Below are 19,396 nucleotides of genomic sequence, written 5' to 3'. Positions count from 1 at the left end.
GTGGGTTGAGTCACTGACGTGGTCTTCCTGTCTGGGTTGGCGCCCCCCCTTGGGCTGTGCCGTGGCGGAGATCTTTGTGGGCTATACTCGGCCTTGTCCCGGGATGGTATGTTGGTGGTTGGAGATATCCCTCCAGTGGTGTGGAGGCTGTGCTTTGGCAAAGTGGGTGGGGTTATATCCTACCTTTTTGGCCCTGTCCGGGGGTTTCATCAGATGGGGCCACAGTTTCTCCTGACCCCTCCTGTCTCAGCCTCCAGTATTTATGCTGCAGTAGTTTATGTGTCGGGGGGCTAGGGTCAGTCTGTCACATCTGGAGTATTTCTCTTGTCTTTTCCGGTGTCCTGTGTGAATTTAAATATGCTCTCTCTAATTCTCTCTTTCTCTTTCTTTCTTTCTCTCTCTCGGAGGACCTGAGCCCTAGGACCATGCCTCAGGACTACCTGGCTTGATGACTCCTTGCAGGTCTGGGACAGGTAGCACGTCCGGTGAACAGGTCAGGGTTCCATAGCTGCAGGCAGAACAGTTGGAACTGGAGCAGCAGCACGGGACAGTTCACCTGGCCAACTAGATCTATTCGCAATCTCCTAACCTCATAACTAGCTACCAAGCTACTTCAGGCTATCAATCAAGGTAGATTTAGCTAGCTTGTTGAATTATCTTAGCTGGCATACCTGCTGGCAAGGTTGGTAGACTTTAGAAAACACTAAAATGGCTTTAATTATTGGGTTATGATACTATATACCAGTGTGGCATTTGTACTAACCTCCTAAGGCTTAAAGGTTCTTAAAGAATCAATTAAAATCACAATTGAACAGATAAAGAGGTACGCTTAGATAACCTATGCAGAAAAATACACATATTTTTTACATAGAATTAGGCATTATGATTATGGCTAAAGATTGCAGGAAAAATCTGTTTCAGGTGTTTGAAAAAACTGCACAACCAAAGTACAAAATAATCTGGGTAACATATACCCGTCGCACACCGATATAAAACACACATAACAAAAACAATCACGACAAGGACATGAGGGGAAACAGAGGGTTAAATACACATGTAATTAATGGGATTGGAAACAGGTGTGTAGGAAAACAAGACAAGACCAATGGAAAATGAAAAACTGATCAATGATCGCTAGAAGACCGGTGACGTCGACCGCCGTACACCACCCGAGCAAGGAGGGGCATCAATGGGTGTCCGAGTAGTTTAAACAGACAGCTCGGTGCATTCAGCTTGTCAAACCCTCTTACAAAGACAAGCAGTGATGAAGTCAATCTCTCCTCCACTTTGAGTCCTGATAGACTGACATGTCTATTATTAATGTTGGCTCTCCGTGTACATTTAAGGGCCAGCCGTGCTGGATCAACAACATTGTAGTTACTCCACAAAACTAACCTAATTGTCCGGTAGGTTTTCGCTCCAACCCTAATCTAGCACACCCGATTCTAATAATTAATTAGCTTGTTGAAGGTAAATCTCCAAGAAGGTAAATCTCAGGGTTGAAGAACTCTGCTGTACAGAATACATTTTTTCCAAAACATGCATTTTGTTTGCAACAAGGCACTAAAGTAATAGAGCAAAAAATGTGGTAAAGGAATTAACTTTTTGCCCTGAATACAAAGCGTATTGTTTATGGCAAATACAATACATTACTGAGCACCACTCTCCATACTTTCAAGCATAGTGGTGGCCTGCATCATGTTATGGGTATGCTTTTAATCATTAAGCACTGGGGAGCTTTTCAGGATAAAAAAAAAATAACTAAATGGAGCCAACTAGAGGAAAACCTGGTTGTCTGCTTTCCACCAAATACAAGGCCAAATCTATACTGGAGTTGCTTACCAAGAAGACAGTGAATGTTCTGAGTGGCCAAGTTACAGGTCTGACTTAAATCTACGGCAAGATCTGAAAATGGATGTCTAGCAATGATTAAAAACCTATTTCAGAGCTTGAAGAATTTTGAAAATAAAAATGGGCAAATGTGCCACAATCCAGGTGTGGAAAGCTCTTTAGACACTTACCCAGAAAGACTCAGTTGTAATTAATCACTGCCAAAGGTGCTTCTACAAAGTATTGATTCAGGGCTGTGAATACATATGGAGGCACTGTAGAGCTTTGCACTACTCATAATTTCACTCTGAGCCTTGTGCCATCTAGCGTCCATGAGATGCAACTGTGAAATCAGCAAAAGTTTCACAACTTAAATATTTAAGCTAACAGTGCACCCTAATGGAGGATTTTAAGACTGTGGGATGTTAGACAATCATGCAACATAAAATACACTAGTTAGCAACCCCATTCCCCCCCAAAATGTTAGTCTTTAAATCGACTGAAGCTGTTTCATAAACAAAGTCTGCCCTGTCCTTTTATATGGTGGGGTGGGGGTCTTCCCAGCCCTTTAGAGTTAACCTTTAAGAGAAATAACATTCAGACCAGAAACATTGGGAGTAATTTTGTTTGTGTTGAGTTTATTTACAGCTGAATTCAGTGGGATAAGCTATCCCTTGTGCAACGAACTATTGGAATTCATAAACATCTTGCAAAATCAGTATTGATTCTAAAATAATAGTTCATATAAAAAACACATTTCAAATGACTACTTCAATGCATAGGCCTTCATATCAATATATTCTTAAAGCATTACAGACTTGTATATGGAAATATCATCATAACACACCATTTAATACCAATAACATAATATCTGGATTTTATATTATTTATTTATTTTAATTCCAGGTTAGCAGTAGCCACGCTCTCATCCAATAACTAACTTAAGTAATAGTACTAAGACTGTCAAATAAAAAGTCTGATATTGCAGATGTCAGAAGCAAGCTTAGGCACAACATCAGGAAGACCCACAAAATAACTATACAAAACTATCAAACTACAAAAGCATAAGACTGTCAGAGGTGATGGAGTCTAGTTGAGTGAAATTGCATTGGCTGGGGCCTGTACAGTGCTTTTAGCGAGAGGGAGTTCAATATAATGAACCATGGCGGTTTTTGTTAGTCAGAGCAGGGGACAGATTGAACCAGTACCTGGGCTTAAGGAGACAATATGACAAGATCTCCTCTGACGCACGGGATCCTTCAATTCAAAGTCCCATTAACCGGCTCTGCAAATGTTATGTCAAAATACATTCAGTACTCACCACAATATCACGTTTCACAGAGCAACTATCTTCATACTGCCGTTACGCACAGTATGTACTTTCCAAAAAAAAAAAAAAAAATTTTTTATATTGTTTTTAACCAAATGCGCATGCGTCAAATCCAATGACTCATTACTGCCACGCACAGGTCGGCTGATCCAGCAGCAGTACAGTATCCCGAAACACATTTTTAGGAGGTAAACGCCATGTGTAACGGCAGTAACGACGATAGTTGCTTTGCGAAACGCCATATTGTGGTGAGTACCGAATGGATTTTGACATAACATTTGCAGAGCCGGTTAATGGGACATTGACTTGAAGGATCCTGAGCGTCAGAGAAGATCTCATCATATTCACGGTCTCCTCAAGCCCAGGTACTGGTTCAGTGACTCATGAGACATCAAAACCACCATTTCAATCTCATGACATCGCAGATGACAATGGCAACCGGGCTCCATATGCCAAAGTACCCAGAAACTGAAGAAGTGACCCTCTTGAGGCGAGGTGGTTGGAAATACTTTGTTTGGTGCTTTAATTGGACCAAGGAGGGTTGGCACTAAAGAGGGAGATGTCTATAATAGGTTCACCATCAGCAGGAATAGGATCAGGTAGAAGAGTAAGGTTTAGGGAATAGGGGGATAGTTCTGTAGCTTCTCCATTTTCTCCGTCTCAGGGCTTCCATAGAGGCCGAGAAGACAGAGGAGGGTAGTAGACCAGCTACTGGCCGACAGGGGGCGAGGGTTGGTAGAATTCAGGAGAAGGGGCTCCTGGGGGTATCAGAATCCTGATGGCGTCAGGACGTTCATGTCCCGGGGTTTGAGTTTGTGTGGGCGAGTCTGGGGGGGTCTCTTGCCCTCGATGCCGCTGATCTCGATCTTGGGGGGGTTGAACTTGGCGGGGTCATCCACCATGAGGTTGACCTGGGTCTTAATGCCTTCCGTGGTGTTGGACTTTGGCACGCCAAAGTACGACTGTTGTGTGAAGCCTGAGGGACAGCAGAGACAAGGATGTTACTCAACTGACAGAAAGGTATATAATCAATATAGCAAAAACGGCAACATCCATTACATTCCAAGTTATTTTTAAAAGCATTCTCTCTCGGGAACACAAAGTCCACAATGACAGCTCAGCCAACAGTCATAATAATAGAGACTCCTGAGGGACTGATTTCTCACCTGTGTTGGTTTCTGAACCAGGGTCAGTAGAGGACTTCTGTACTACTGGGCGAGAAGTTCCAAAGAAGCTCCACCTCTCCCCTCCTGCTCCTCCTCCCTCATTGCCTCCCATTTCTGGGCTGAAGTTAGGACTGCCGAGCTCCGATGTGGTGAGAAACGGTGCTGGACTCAGGCTGTTGAACCAGCTCCTGTGCCCCCACACACATTAACGATTTTAGAGACATGGAACAGTTGTACACAAAAGTGCCATCTGAAATTAATCTTTGCATCTATTGCTTATTCTGAGGAAAGTGAAGAAGTTCTATTCTACTACATACCTGGGGTTGAGTATCAGTGGAGAAGTTCTATTCAACTACATACCTGCGGTTGAGTATCGGTGAGGCGTGGGGACTGACGCTGGGGGTAACGGAGGGGGTCCCGGAAGGGGTGGATTGCGCTGATGTCGAAAGCCTGTCCTCCTTGAAGTCCCCGCTTGGCATTCTCAGCTTCTGCAGAGACAAAGAGGTAGAAAGATGCAGCTTAGAGATGTTGTTCAGTAGCTCCCTGTCTGCAGCCCATGAGGGAGAGAGAGGTGTGTGTTTTGCAAGACATTTACAGACAACACACATGACAAGAAGACACAGCAGGATTGTGACATTGAGGCGAGTCAAATGATGGCTGGCCACAAACACACAAACCAAAGCCCAGTTTGGGCTGCCCCCCCCATTTGTTTCTGTGTCAAACTAAGGGTTATTGGAAACCGTTGACCGCCCTTAACCTCAGTCAATGGGAGAGATAGCCACTCAGGGGGCACTGAACAGAAGGGTTGAAGATTCTCTGGTGGGCCAACAGGCTACAAAGTCCACTGGACCGGCACAAGGACAAATGGCCTTCTAATACCCCTCTCTATGCAGGGATCCCATTCCCATCAGTCCAAAATTAGAAGCTCACTGCATATCAAGTATTTTTTATTATGTGTATAACTCAAACGCATCAAGCAAGGGAGTGTTCTTCCTAGGTCAAACAAGACAGGCAAACCACCTGTCCTGCACCCACCCAGAAAGAAACCAAACCACCATCAAGACCTGTCACCAAACATCCCTATTAACCATATTATCCATAGCAGGATAACCCTGCCCATATGGTTCCCCAGCTAGGTAGCAATATTCACAGAAGATTAGGCAATCTAGAGAGAGTTTCCCAGCCAATTCCACTCCAATCTTACCATTTTGAGTCTGTGGATTTTGGTTACTACCATCTCTGGAACGATATTCTCAATGTTCATCATCCTCCATTCTGTCGAGGAATATTGGGATGAATATCCCGTACCTCTGTGTGTACTATGCTTCTGCATTCTCTCTGTCTGTTCTCCAGTTTGCAATCCTTGCTCTTGTGTTCTGCTCATCATTTAAAGGTGGCTGATGCACTGTCTGTCCCCTCGTGGTTTTCTCTGCTCCTAACATTCTATCTAGGGGTTTCCTCTAGGGTTTCAGCACCTGACCGAAACATAACCTTTTGGAACCCTGCCTGTTGAATCCAAATCTGGTGTTGACCACGGCTCCAGCCGGTTGGTCAGAGACCACATGTTTATGTCACACCCATGTACCTGTCAAAGACCCAGGAGGGGGGTAAATCCCTGACCATGTGACATTGATAGAGCACACCCTTTTAGTAGGAAGGGCAAACTCGATTGTGATTTTTGGTATATCATCAAAATAAATAATTGCAGCACAATTTCAGACTCATTCCACAGTTTTTACATGATTAAGTACAATACCATTGGAAAGATCAATTTATAATCCTAAAACTTAAGTTGAAAATGATGCTGTCACTGCTTCCTTGTTGACAAGACATTTTGATAAATAGCCAAATGTCAAAACACAGCTTTAACTTGTCCTAATCAAAAACCAATACGGAGAAACAGTTTGTGATATACTGAAAACATAAAATGTTTTCTACGCTGAGTATACAAAACATTAAGAATACTCCATAACAGACTGACCATGTGAACGCTATGATCCCTTATTGATGTCACCTGTTAAATCCACTTCAAAATCGGTGTAGATGGGTTAAAAACAGTTTCCCGTGTGTATTAAGAATTGTACACCACCCAAAACTGTGGGAAGCATTGTAGTCTACATGGGCCGACATCACTATGAAATGCTTTATACACCTTGTAGAGTCCATGCCCCGACGAATTAGTGCTGTTCTTATAAACGTATTACGAAGGTGTTCATAATGTTTTGTATAGTCAGGGTACACATACATGTGCAGCAAAAGTAACAATTTTAACGTTACTTGTTTACAAGTGACAATCTATCAATCACTCATTGATTAGGAGAAAATATGGTTGTACGCGCTGTTGAAACCAACAACAAAAACGTCGTATATATTGTATCGATGTGCTACGGAGTCGAAGGTTCGTCAACACACGCTAGGGCCAGACTGGCAGAAACTGGCTCTAGCCTGATCAACTGTTTGTTTAAGCCGGACCTCACCAAACAACGTTAGATAGCAAGCGACAGTAGTTTTGTTAGCTAACGTTAGTTCGCAAGCACAAAGTGTCCCCGTTTCTGCTAAATGACTTAAATGTAAATGTTTCTGTTGCCGGTATAACGTCAGCCAGAAGTTAATAATTAGTACCCAATCAGCTATATGACTAGTCATTGTGTATATACTGTATGTTAAATTACCTTCGTTTCAGCTTTTTTTTGGTTGCTAACGTACGGTAGGCCTCCGTTTATTTTATTGTTAGGTTAATTTAGCGAACGTTAGGCCTCGACATACAGGATATTGTCAAGGAACAATTAAACATAAATCTAATGAAATACCTTTTCATGAGAAGATTCCTTTGACTTTCCAGTACGATCCACTCTGTCATTTTATCCATTATTCGTATTTTGTATTCAAGTTTAATTGACAAATAAAGCACGGAGACGGAGGTACAATGATATGTAGCTAGCTAAATTAGCTACAAACCGGAAGAAAAAAAATCCCCTTTGTAACAGGCTTTCTGATTGGCTGTTTCAGGAAAATATGGGCTTTCGTGTCATTTTAAGGGTGTTGCCTGGCAACATGCAAAGCACAGAGAAATAAATTCTAGAACAGACTCATTCTTATTATACCTCAGTGGAACATACGGCATTAGCTATGGTTTACTACAAGTGTCAAAAGAACATAGAACCCCGAAAACGAATCGAGAACCTGGCAACAAATCAGATGATCTAAAAACAAATACATCACACAAGGAAATAGCCCTGCTTTATTGTCGGTGACAATTTCTATATCCAGTAGCATTTTCATAAAATGTATTAGTGCTGTTTGTTTTACACAAAGGGTAAAATGTATATAAGCTATTGTCGAGCCATTATATGTGTTGATGAAAATGAGTCCACCATATATGTGGATACCATTCACCTATAAAATAACTGAATATAGATTATGATTATAGAACTAAAATGACTGTGTAACATGAGTGGATATTGATTGAATTCATATATGTAACAGGGTTGGTTATAATTCTACTTGCTACTTTAGAAAAAAATATTTTAATGTTTTTGTATTCAGATTGATTGGATGACTTTACATGTCAATATAAACTGGGTAGTTTGGCTCCTGGATGCTGATTGGCTGACAGGGAAGGACAAAACATTTATTTTTACTGTTCTAATTACATTGGTAACCAGTTTATAATAGCGATAAGGCACCTCGGGGGTTTGTGGTATATGGCCAATATACATGGCTACGGGCGGTATCCAGGCACACCGTGTTGCGTCGTGCGTAACAGCCCTTAGCCGTGGTATATTGGCCATATACCACACCGCCTAGTGCCTTATTGCTTAAATATACCAAGGGTATGACGCAAAACTACTTGTTTACTGGTCTAATTATATTGGTAACCGGTTTATAATACCAATATGGCACCTCAGGCATGTGTGATATATGACCAATATACTACAGCGTTGTGCATAAGAACAGCCCTTAGCCATAGTACAATATATTGGCCTCATACCCTCAGGCCTTATTTCATAATTATACCACAGCATTGTTAAATACTTGTTTCTGATTGGCTAGAAGGGCATTCTAGAATGGGCATTAAAACCAAATAATGGACAGTTGGAAAAGATATCTGGACACCTTGCAGTCATGACGATATACCCATGGCCACTGTTGGAGATTTTATCCAGTCAGATATTTACATGCAAACATGACCTACATGTTCTAAAGCAATGTACTCTATTTATGTACATGTGTACAAGTTCAGTACGTACTGTATATATGCATAGGTGCTGCATGCAATAGGGGAAGCTAAGCTTATATGTAACATACTATACGTGCATATTCAAGAATAGCATGCGATCGGTTGGCTCTATAGAGACATATTTTGTTTACAATCAAACGGCACATTCGAGCTATGCGCACCCATCCTCGCATCAAAGTTAACAGCGTGTGAGTGATGACTATGAAAATAAACCAGACTGGTGGCTATAGCTATGTCCAACATGTATATTATTGTTCTGGCTTTATCTAGCGCTGTTTGTAATATTTTACCTTGCCTCGCTGGCTTGCTAGTTTGCTAGGTAATCAATTCCATGATGACATCTGCAATGTTGTAGTAGACGATAACCATCTACATCTGAAATTGGATGTTGTCGTGTTCACTTCAACATAAACAAGCCACTTTGATGATGCAGCCTGGAAATGGGTCTATGGAATCCAACCTGTTGACACTTGTATGCAACACCTTTGGACAGTCTCATTGACCCCTGGCCCAAGCCTAATCATACACCACAGAAACAACAACTGCACAGGCAGGCAGACACACACATGAGGGTTACATTCAAGATTTATATTATACTGGTCTTAAAAAAAATGAAAAAAGATCCAAGCACACTCTAGAGGAAGACAGCATGTTTCTAGTTCTTCGAGATTGATTGCTCTTATATAACACTATCTCCTGCTCCCATCCACATATGGTATGTCAGGTAGCATGACTCAGATAGCATGAGTCTGCACTGATCAAAGGACTGGAATTACAGCAACTATTTACAAACATTACAGTTTTTCTCAATCGCGCACAAGCATTTTTTGGTTCTGCATTGAAACATACAGTAACAATAGCAGAACAGCTATGATCAAATTCTCAAATACATTTACAGAACTTCTGATCATTTTCTTGCCTTAGTACCTGACTTGCGTATCTTAGCCCACCTTTTGCTAAACTTTAAATGCAAATGTCATCAGTGAATACAAAATGGTATGTCAGATAGCATGAGTCTGCACTGATATTAACTTATGCATTGATGGAAGGTTTAGCATTACACCCCCCCCCCCACCCCTCCAATGGACAGGGTTATGCTTTTTCCAAGGGTAAGCTGATCTTGTATCAGTGCCAACAGTCAATCCTCCAGTCCCTGTCATACTCACAGGCATATGCCCCTCAGCCAGGCGGTGGAATCGTGTTTCCTCTGCAGAGAGGCCCTTGTGGGGGGTGTAGCCAGCTTCTGTTAGCCCTGCCTGGAGCTCAAACCTCTGGAGGCTCTCCTGGCTGTGCTCTGAAGGACCAGGGATGGGTTCACAGTCAACAGTAGGACATACAAACCTAGTGTGGGGTACTAGTCTAGCGCAACAATGTTGAATGCAATGATATTATGTCATCCATCCTATGCCATATAGCTATCTATGTCATTCCTATCATCTAGAGCAGGGACGGGCAACTTTGATGGGGGTGGGGACAACAACAAAAACTGAACTCCCCCCCACCCCCCCTGCGAGCAAATCATTTTAGCGGCCCCCATCGTGACAGTGAAGATAAACATTTTAAGTTTTAAAGTTAATTTACTGCAATTCTACACATTTTGCCATGGGGTGGAGAGAAGATTTTGTAATTTTATAACTAATTTCATACAATTCTAATAATTTTGCCATGAGAGAAGAATGTTCAGTTTTACAGCTTATTTCCTGCAATTCTACCCATTTTGCCACAGGGTGGAGGCAAATGTTTGCAGTGTTTAATATGAAAATTGATGATCAATGGGCCCCGCTCTGGTCAGTCATGGGACCATGCTTACTACAAGTTTAAATAGCTGGTCAATAGACTAACTTACCAATCTCAAAACATGTAGCTGACATGGGCTAATTGAGTGACTGTGTTTTCTAATTGAGAGACCTTGGGTATTCTATTATTTGCAAGTTGCCCATCCCTGATCTAAACAGTGCAATATATACACTTGAAGTCGGAAGTTAACATACACTTAGGTTGGAGTCATTAAAACTCATTTTTCAACCACTCCACAAATTTCTTGTTAACAAACTATAATTTTGGCATGTCGGTTAGGACATCTACTTTGTGCATGACACAAGTAATATTTCCAACAATTGTTGACAGATAGATTATTTCACTTATAATTCACTGTATCACAATTCCAGTGGGTCAGAAGTTTACATACACTAAGTTGACTGTGCCTTTAAACAGCTTAGAAAATTCCGGAAAATTATGTCATGGCTTTAGAAGCTTCTGATAGGCTAATTTACATAATTTGAGTCAATTGGAGGGGTACCTGTGGATGTATTTCAAGGCCTACCTTCAAACTCAGTGCCTCTTTGCTTGACATCATGGGAAAATCAAAATAAATCAGCCAAGAACTCAGGGAAAAAAATTGTAGACCTCCACAAGACTGGTTCATCATTGGGAGCAATTTCCAAATGCCTGAAGGTACCACGTTCATCTGTACAAACAATAGTACGCGTTGCTGCAGGAGGGACTGGGCCACTTCACAAAATAGATGGCATCACAAGGATGGAAAATGATGTGGATATATTGAAGCAACATCTCAAGACATCAGTCAAGAAGTTAAAGCTTGGTCACAAATGGGTCTTCCAAATGGACAATGACCCCAAGCATATTTCCAAAGTTGTGGCAAAATGGCTTAAGGACAACAAAATCAAGTATTGGAGTGGCCATCACAAAGCCCTGACCTCAATCCTATAGAAGATTTGTGGGCAGAACTGAAAAAGCATGTGCGAGCGAGGCCTACAAACCTGACTCAGTTACACCAGCTCTGTCAGGAGGATTGGGCCAAAATTCACCCAACTTATTGTGGGAAACTTGTGGAAGGCTACCCGAAACATTTGACCCAAGTTAAACAACTTAAAGGCAATGCTACCAAATACTAATTGAGTGTATGTAAACTTCTGAACCACTGGGAATGTGATAAAAGAAATTAAAGCTGAAATTTGTAATTCTCTCTACTATTAATCTGACATTTCACATTCTTAAAATAAAGTAGTGATCCTAACTAAGACCTAAGACAGGGAATTTTTACTTGGATTAAATGTCAGTAATTGTGAAAAACTGAGTTTAAATGTATTTGGCAAAGGTGTATTCTAACTTCCGACTTCAACTGTATACCATCTATTCTGATATTTCTATAATATTCCATGTAGTATGATCAGAGTGAATCAGGATTTGGGATGTCTTACTGTGTTAGCATGTTGGATGTCTAGTTACTTTGTAAAGTTGACAGGTATCTCACTATGTTAACATGTTACCACACGGCAAGCGGTACCGGAGCACCAAGTCTAGGACCAAAAGTTTCCTTAGCAGCTTCTACCCCCAAGCCATAAGACTGCTGAACAATTAATCAAACAGCCACCGGACTAATGGCCACCGGAGTAGCAGCAGTGTTTTGAACACTACTCGCTGTTTATTATCTATGCATAGTCACTTCACCCCTACGTACATGTACAAATTACCTCTAACCTGTACCCCCACACACTGACTCAGTACCGGTACCCCCTGTATACAGTATAGCCTCGTTAATGTTATTGTGTAACTTTTATTATTTTTTACTTTAGCTTATTTGGTAAATATTTTCTTAACTCTTCTTGAACTGCATTGTTGGTCAGGGGCTTGTAAGTAAGCATTTCATGGTAAGCTCTACACTTGTTGTATTCGCCGCATGTGACAAATAAAGTTTGATTTGATGTTAAAGGTGTAGACACATTGTAAAGTTATCAAGTGTCTCACTGTGTTACGATGTTGGATGTGTAGATACATTGTAAAGTTGTCAAGTGTCTCACCGTGTTAGCATGTTGAATGTGTAGATACATTGTACATTTGACCATGTGAGTTTGTTTGTTTTCCTACTTACTGATCCTGAGTGTGTTCATGAGAGAGGAGGCTTTGGCCTTGACAACAGGGACAGGGGGCTTGACCGGTACTGCTGCTGTTGCCACGTTAAACTGACTGGCAGAGAAGTTCAGTGTCTTCTCAGTGCCACTCTCGTCCTCCTGGACATAACAACAGGCCAATGGGTTTAATATGAACACAATACTATGTGCTTTATGGGTGGTCACTCTCCCAGCAACGGTTCATTAAACTCTACAGTGATAACCTCGGCAAGGTTGGACATTGAGCGTTACAGTTGCCGTTACACAACAAGTACTATTACACAACTTATACACTTCTATACTGTATGTAGTAACAGGATAGATAAAGTATATCTTATCTTAGTCAGGCCTAACTAGGAGATATTTAGGTTCTGTACCTCAACAATCCTCTTGAACTTCCTCTGTGGGATGAGAGGGTCCTTCCATGGGTTGTTGACACACATGTCAGAGGGAGGGGAGTGCATGGGAGCGTCCAGGGCCTCGTCATAGCTAAAGGCTCGTCTGGACATACCAATGGGGGACGAGAACCCCCCAAAGAATCCCCCCGATACACCAGACTCCAGTGCTGGAATTGGAGACAACGATAAGAGAAACAGAGCAACATTTAATGCCCTTGCCTAATTTATTTGATCGCTAGTTGACCGTTTGTGTGTCAAATGAAGAAGCACACCATCACATTGACTATCTTATTGTGTTGGGAATCAAAGAAATGGTACTAGTCATCAATTCCATTTGCTTTCATCTTTGATGATGTGTATCACACGTGATCAATGAAGGAGGATGTTCATAATGTATTACCTGGTATATCACCCTGTCTGGATCCCATTCTGCAGTGCGCTATGGAGGACCAGGTTATCTATGAGAATGAAGGTGAATGTGGAGATCTTGACCGGCTTCCTAACCTGCAGAGGTCAGCATAAAACCCAATGTGAGTTAATAACGGGGCAGAGTTCCAGAGGCCTGGGCCCGTATCCACAAGGCATCTTCAGAGTAGGAGTGCTGATCTATGATCAGTATTGCCTTTTAGATCATAAAGAATCAAATGATATGGACAGATGGGGACCTGATCATAGATCAGAACTCTGACACGCTTTGTGGATACGGGTCCTGATACAACAACAAAAAATGCTTTATGAATAATGTCATACAATAATACAATGTGATGTGAGAATCACTGAGGTTCAACACAATAATTAATAAAGGTTTGGTTTTATGTTTATTTTGGGAAGAGTACACTGTCCTGGGAGGGATTCTGACCCCGAAATAGACATGAGTCTCGTTACCAGAAGCCTATGTTACAAAAGGTCACAACATCAGAGAGTCAGGTTGCAGAAAGACAGGAAGTCACACACGTCACACAACCATGTTACAGTGTCCACACCAGATGGTGAAGGTGAAGCAATGTTTCAATGTATATTTGTAGGCTTTTATGCAAGAATATTAATCAATTTACTTTGTTTTGTTATTGCAAGTTGCAACAGACCAATGCTGTTTGCACAACATACACTCCTATAACAATTATCCTGGTACTTTGTGGCCTGAACTCTCCTTCATCTATCACCAATCTTATCAACAGATCAGTAACAAATGCAATTCTTTTAACCCCATTCCCAAGATTCTATGAAATGAAATTCCTGAATCGTGGAGACACCATGGAGAAGACATGTATAGCCTACCATAGCAGGCTGCTGTTTAAAAGGTCAGAAATGGAAAGGAAAAGCAGTAATAGGGGGTAAAAGGTATTTGCAGAACATGAGAAACATGCGATTGTCACGATTGTGAAAGTCAAGACAACATAGTTTGAACCTATACTGAAAATGACAACGTCAGCAGCAGCACTTGCCAGCTGGACAGTGACTTGCACAAATACAATATTGATGTGAAGTTCGCAAACGATTCGTTCTTTTTGAACGACTCTTTTCACTGATTCGAGAGTCATAATTCTTTTCTCCGAGTGACTCGTTCATTTTGGTCGTATGTTCGACCTGCTGGCCGGCCTGGCCGCAATTAATTCAAAGCAGGATCAATACGCGCTTCAGCGGCTCCAAGAGACGACAACCAACAGTCCATCATGTGCACAGCAGAAAAATCTTGTTACAGTCATCATAGAGAAGGAAAATAACTGTCAAATTATTGCATTGTGAAATCATTTATTAATGCAATCATTTGATTATTGAATGTTATTGGACACAGCTTTGTGGAACCAAAACACACACAACCTTCTGCTCAACACTCGAACTCGGAGAGCGAATCGTCTGTGTGGCTGCTGCAGTTCTCGAACGATAGCCAACCCTGGTCCTGTTTTTGAGTTAACTGACCTGGAAGACCATGCAGGTGTGTTGAATTTAGGCAATCACTGAACAAATACGTTAGTCAGGTAGGACTGGGCGATATGGCCAAAATGTGATATCACAGTATTTTATGTTTTTGAAAAAAAAAAAGTTTATATTGTAACAACCCTGGGTTTATAAACGCGGATATCGACTCTGCCGCTCGAGCATGCTTTTGCAGCACAGTCAATAGCGCGCTGGACTTCGGGCTAGAAGGTCGAGGGGTCTTTCTCCATTCTAATTGTTTTATACAATTCAACTTAAAGCAAAAATAATTTTCAGCATTTACATCCATTTCTGCCACATATATGATATGGACAAACAATCTAGGCCTTATTTTTAACCAAGTGTTGCAATTGAAATTTGATTTGCGATTTATAGCAAAACACTTGTGTTAACTGTTGGAATCATGGATTATGATTATTGTAATTATATAGTTAGAATATATAGTGGGCACTTTGAATAAGTGTTGTTTGACATGACAACGAATGAAAATACCAGGGAGGAGTTATTGTGACAAGGTAGGAACCAGTGTTGATAAGTGGGTCCTAGGGGACCCTATAATCTTTGGCTACATTGAATATTTTCTCTTAGCTACTTCATGTAGTGAACATATTCATGCTTCGCATATTAGTCTTTGATTTTGAAGATACAAAGCAGATACATTAACAACATGCTCATTTAGGTCTACACCATCACTGGTATTATCAGGCTGTATAGCTAACTACGTTTGCTCTGACTCAGTACATTTATTAGCTAGCTAGCTAACGTTAGCCAGCCAAGCCAGCCAGCTAACCCCGATTACCATTAGCGGCTAACAAGAATTAGGACCAATTTGCTAATTAGCTGTTTGCAGGTGTAAGAAACACAAATTAACAGTGCCATTATAGAACACTAGTGAATTTATATTAAGAAGCAAAGTGAAAACAGCATCGTTGTTCATCAACATTGATACATGTGTTGCATTGACCATGCAGACCGAATGCAAGTGTCTAGTAGTGGTCGAGGAACAACCAATGCGCTCCATGAGTGACGGGCTGGGCTAGGTCTGTGTGGAAAGCGGCATGGAGAGTGAGAGCGGAGAGAGATTACTCAAGTAAAGTAAACTAAATCGACATTACACATATCGTATCACATTTAACAAACCAAACATTCAAAGACCGTTATCGAAGGTAAAGTAATAACTTAAACCGCTCCTTGCATCAATACTGGTATATCGGAAAATACAGTATACCGTCCAGAGGTGTGCACCACACCTGACCAACTGAGTTAATTGATCAGTTGGAGCAAAATCTTGCAGTATACAAACCCATGCAGTGTGACAAATGTAAATTACTTGATCATGTGTCAAGTGTATGTAGACGGGAGGAGTATTATATGCCTGCTGAGCCTAAATGCTGCAATTGTGGTTTGTGAACATGCACCCGAATTTCTGAATTGTCCTGTTAGGCAGGGTGAAGGAAACAGATGCGGCAAGAATAAGGGCTGACCAGAATGTGTAAAACCAGAGGCGGTGAGAAGAGTGGCAGAAAAAAAGTGAAGAAGTAATGCTAGTAGCAGTAAAGACACTCTTTCTGTCTTTCTCTCGGAGGACCTGAGCCCTAGGACCATGCCTCAGGACTACCTGGTATGATGACTCCTTGCTGTCCCCAGTCCACCTGGCCGTGCTGCTGCTCCAGTTTCAACTGTTCTGCCTGCGGCTATGGAACCCTGACCTGTTCACCGGACGTGCTTGTTGCACCCTCGACAACTACTATGATTATTATTATTTGACCATGCTGGTCATTTATGAACATTTTAACATTTTAACATCTTGACCATGTTCTGTTATAATATCCACCCTGCACAGCCAGAAGAGGACTGGCCACCCCTCATAGCCTGGTTCCTCTCTAGGTTTCTTCCTAGGTTTTTGGCCTTTCTAGGGAGTTTTTCCTAGCCACCGTGCTTCTTTCACATGCTTTGCTTGCTGTTTGGGGTTTTAGGCTGGGTTTCTGTACAGCACTTTGAGATATCAGCTGATGTACGAAGGGCTATATAAAAATAAATTTGATTTGAATTTGATTTGATGATGTCCCTCGTCAACAGAGGGATCCTGACATGTTGTATGTTAAGAAGGTGGACTTTGTAGCGTTTATTGCTTTATCAACTGCACAGCGCAGCGGAGAAAATAAGCATTGTGAATGCGGCTGAGCATTTTTTGGGGGGACTCGTGGATTTTTCTGCAGAGGCATTACAATGAATTCTGTCGTTGAATGCTCGGTCCTCCCAGGCACCTGAGGCTGTGTATGGATGTGATTTGAACTGTGACGGAAGGAGTGGGAAGGTTGTTTGATTTATCGTCCTCCCATGGAATATTTTTTGTTACATTACCCAGTAGGTGTAGTCTGCCATAAAACTTTCAAGAAGAAAATGGACATTGGCTAATCTCCCCCGCGGCTGTCAAACAGTTATATTCTGCCAAGGGTCGTTCTTAATCTAGTCCGGTTGCGGCCGCAACTAGACCTCGTTTCAAAGGTATCAATAAATAATCGTATTCATATGCCTAGCAATCACAAATGTACATTGTTTGCAGCTGTCACATATTTCTGTCACATATGACAGCTCCAATAAGCGCCCTATGGTGAACGAGATGGCTTGTAGAATCATGATTCTTTCGAGTTTTTAGTTCATCGTTCGCCGATAGGGGTTCCTGCGTGCGCAGGGCATTAGGCCTACTGTCTCAAATGAACGAAATGAGTCGAAAGATTTGTTCATTTGACTGAACGAGTCGACAAGATCCGAGTCAGTAAAAAGAGTCAACTCCCAATCACTAAAAGATTACGTGAAAGGCAGGCAGAATACTGGAATTAAATTCATACGATCGGCTACATGCGCCTTAAAAATATATATATATTGATAAACCATGAATATTATAGGCCTACTTATAATACAAATATATAATTATCTTGATATTAAGGTAGGCTACTATTGCTGTAGGCTATTAAAATATAATTACACATAGGCTATAACCCAACCACCGACGCAATAAAAAACATGTATTGATCATATTGGTTATTACAAAAACAGAAACATGACAAGATGCAGTTATAAATTATAGAGATTTCTCACCTATGATGACGATGTACCTGCTATACCTCAATAAAGTCCACTCACTGTCGTAACTGCGCTGTGTTTGAACCGATTTTGGTGAACAAGCAGACAACGACTTTACGATGGGCACGCACATTTACAAGTGCAGTGACAAGCGGTCAAGCACCGGACCAATGAATGAGCATTCTGAAAAATAACGGAAGTGATCATGCTGGAATGGGAATTCTAAAAATGAAAGTTTTGACTCCTCCCTGGTGCATGGGTTTGTCTGTCTTGATTCTAGACATGATGCAGAGACCAGAGAGACGTTTTGAAATGCATTTTATTTTGTACAATGGTCACACCTCACAGCAACATCCCAATTATTACAATTATATGTATATATTTGAATGCATAGTAAACATGTTATTATACACATTACAACTTGCTTTGTTGTATCCCGCCATACATTTACCCATACATTCACCCATACATTCACACATACAATGCATTGACCAGAAAACCAACTTACTTCCTCTTGAGTGTGCACATCACGTGGTTGAAGTTCTGTAAAGTTTACTTTAGACTCTCTACCACTATTACATAACTTTAATGATGGCAGCACACACAGTCACACAATAGCATAGTTTCCCCAATGCAAATAGGGGTTTAGACATATAGGGGGCCAGCCAGATGCCTGACGATGAACAAGATCGACGACCACCACATCCTCATATATTCTCGAATAGAATAATCATAATATGATTAGTCTGCTTAATTACTTACACATAACTTAAAATGTTCTGAAGTAAAGGTCTACACGTTTTTTCCCCCATTGATCTATGTATCAGATGTCAGGACACAGAATTATAGGCCTCGGGAACTGACAATCCAATCTTGAACTTGCTAGACTGTTGAATTTCACTCTGTACCCAAAGTAGCCGATGCCTCACTGTTCTCATTGTTCAATTGAAAGTTGTCTCAGGTTCATATGGACAAATGTCTGTGATGATGCATGTATAGGTAATTCAGAATGACTATGTAATGTTGAGATTCAGTAGAATAATTTGTGCCTTTGAGCCATGCCTTTTAAAGACATGCTCTAACAACATGCTATTGGCCTTGGCTTTTTTAGCTACAGTGAGGGAAAAAAGTATTTGATCCCCTGCTGATTTTGTACGTTTGCCCACTGAGAAAGAAATGATCAGTCTATAATTTTAATGGTAGGTTTATTTGAACAGTGAGAGACAGAATAACAAAAAAATCCATAAAAACGCATGTCAAAAATGTAATAAATTGATTTGCATTTTAAGGAGGGAAATAAGTATTTGACCCCCTCTCAATCAGAAAGATTTCTGGCTCCCAGGTGTCTTTTATACAGGTAACGAGCTGAGATTAGGAGCACACTCTTAAAGGAAGTGTTTCTAATCTCAGCTTGTTACCTGTATAAAAGATACCTGTCCACAGAAGATCAAAGACCTCTCCAAGGATGTCAGGGACAAGATTGTAGACCTACACAA

The 19,396-nt window shown here is 41.2% G+C and overlaps 1 protein-coding gene across 1 annotated transcript; it reads right to left on the bottom strand.

The window, feature by feature from the left end:
• Window positions 1–2,448: 2,448 nt before the first annotated feature.
• Window positions 2,449–18,092, bottom strand: LOC106611948 (putative monooxygenase p33MONOX). Its single transcript, XM_014212650.3, has 8 exons — window positions 17,916–18,092; window positions 13,276–13,379; window positions 12,855–13,042; window positions 12,459–12,597; window positions 9,733–9,860; window positions 4,687–4,814; window positions 4,327–4,514; window positions 2,449–4,136 (listed from the first exon to the last, which is right to left on the bottom strand). The coding sequence occupies exons 2-8, from the start codon at window positions 13,301–13,303 to the stop codon at window positions 3,928–3,930; spliced, it is 1,008 nt and encodes a 335-aa protein (XP_014068125.3). The 5' UTR covers window positions 13,304–13,379; window positions 17,916–18,092; the 3' UTR covers window positions 2,449–3,927.
• Between the last annotated feature and the right edge of the window lie 1,304 nt (window positions 18,093–19,396).

This window comes from Salmo salar, chromosome 09 (genome assembly GCF_965601325.2).
Source record: "Salmo salar chromosome 09, fSalSal1, whole genome shotgun sequence".
Classification (NCBI taxonomy): domain Eukaryota; kingdom Metazoa; phylum Chordata; class Actinopteri; order Salmoniformes; family Salmonidae; genus Salmo; species Salmo salar.
This window is presented reverse-complemented; position numbering and strand designations above follow the sequence as displayed.

Excerpts from the sequence above, each read along its gene's own strand:
- LOC106611948 (XM_014212650.3), bottom strand. The coding sequence starts at position 13,303 with ATGGGATCCAGACAGGGTGATATACCAG. Across the intron at positions 12,598-12,854 it reads AGTTCAAGAGGATTGTTGAG|GAGGACGAGAGTGGCACTGA; the intron begins GTACAGAACCTA and ends TGTTATGTCCAG. Across the intron at positions 4,815-9,732 it reads TGGCTGAGGGGCATATGCCT|AAGCTGAGAATGCCAAGCGG; the intron begins GTGAGTATGACA and ends TTGTCTCTGCAG.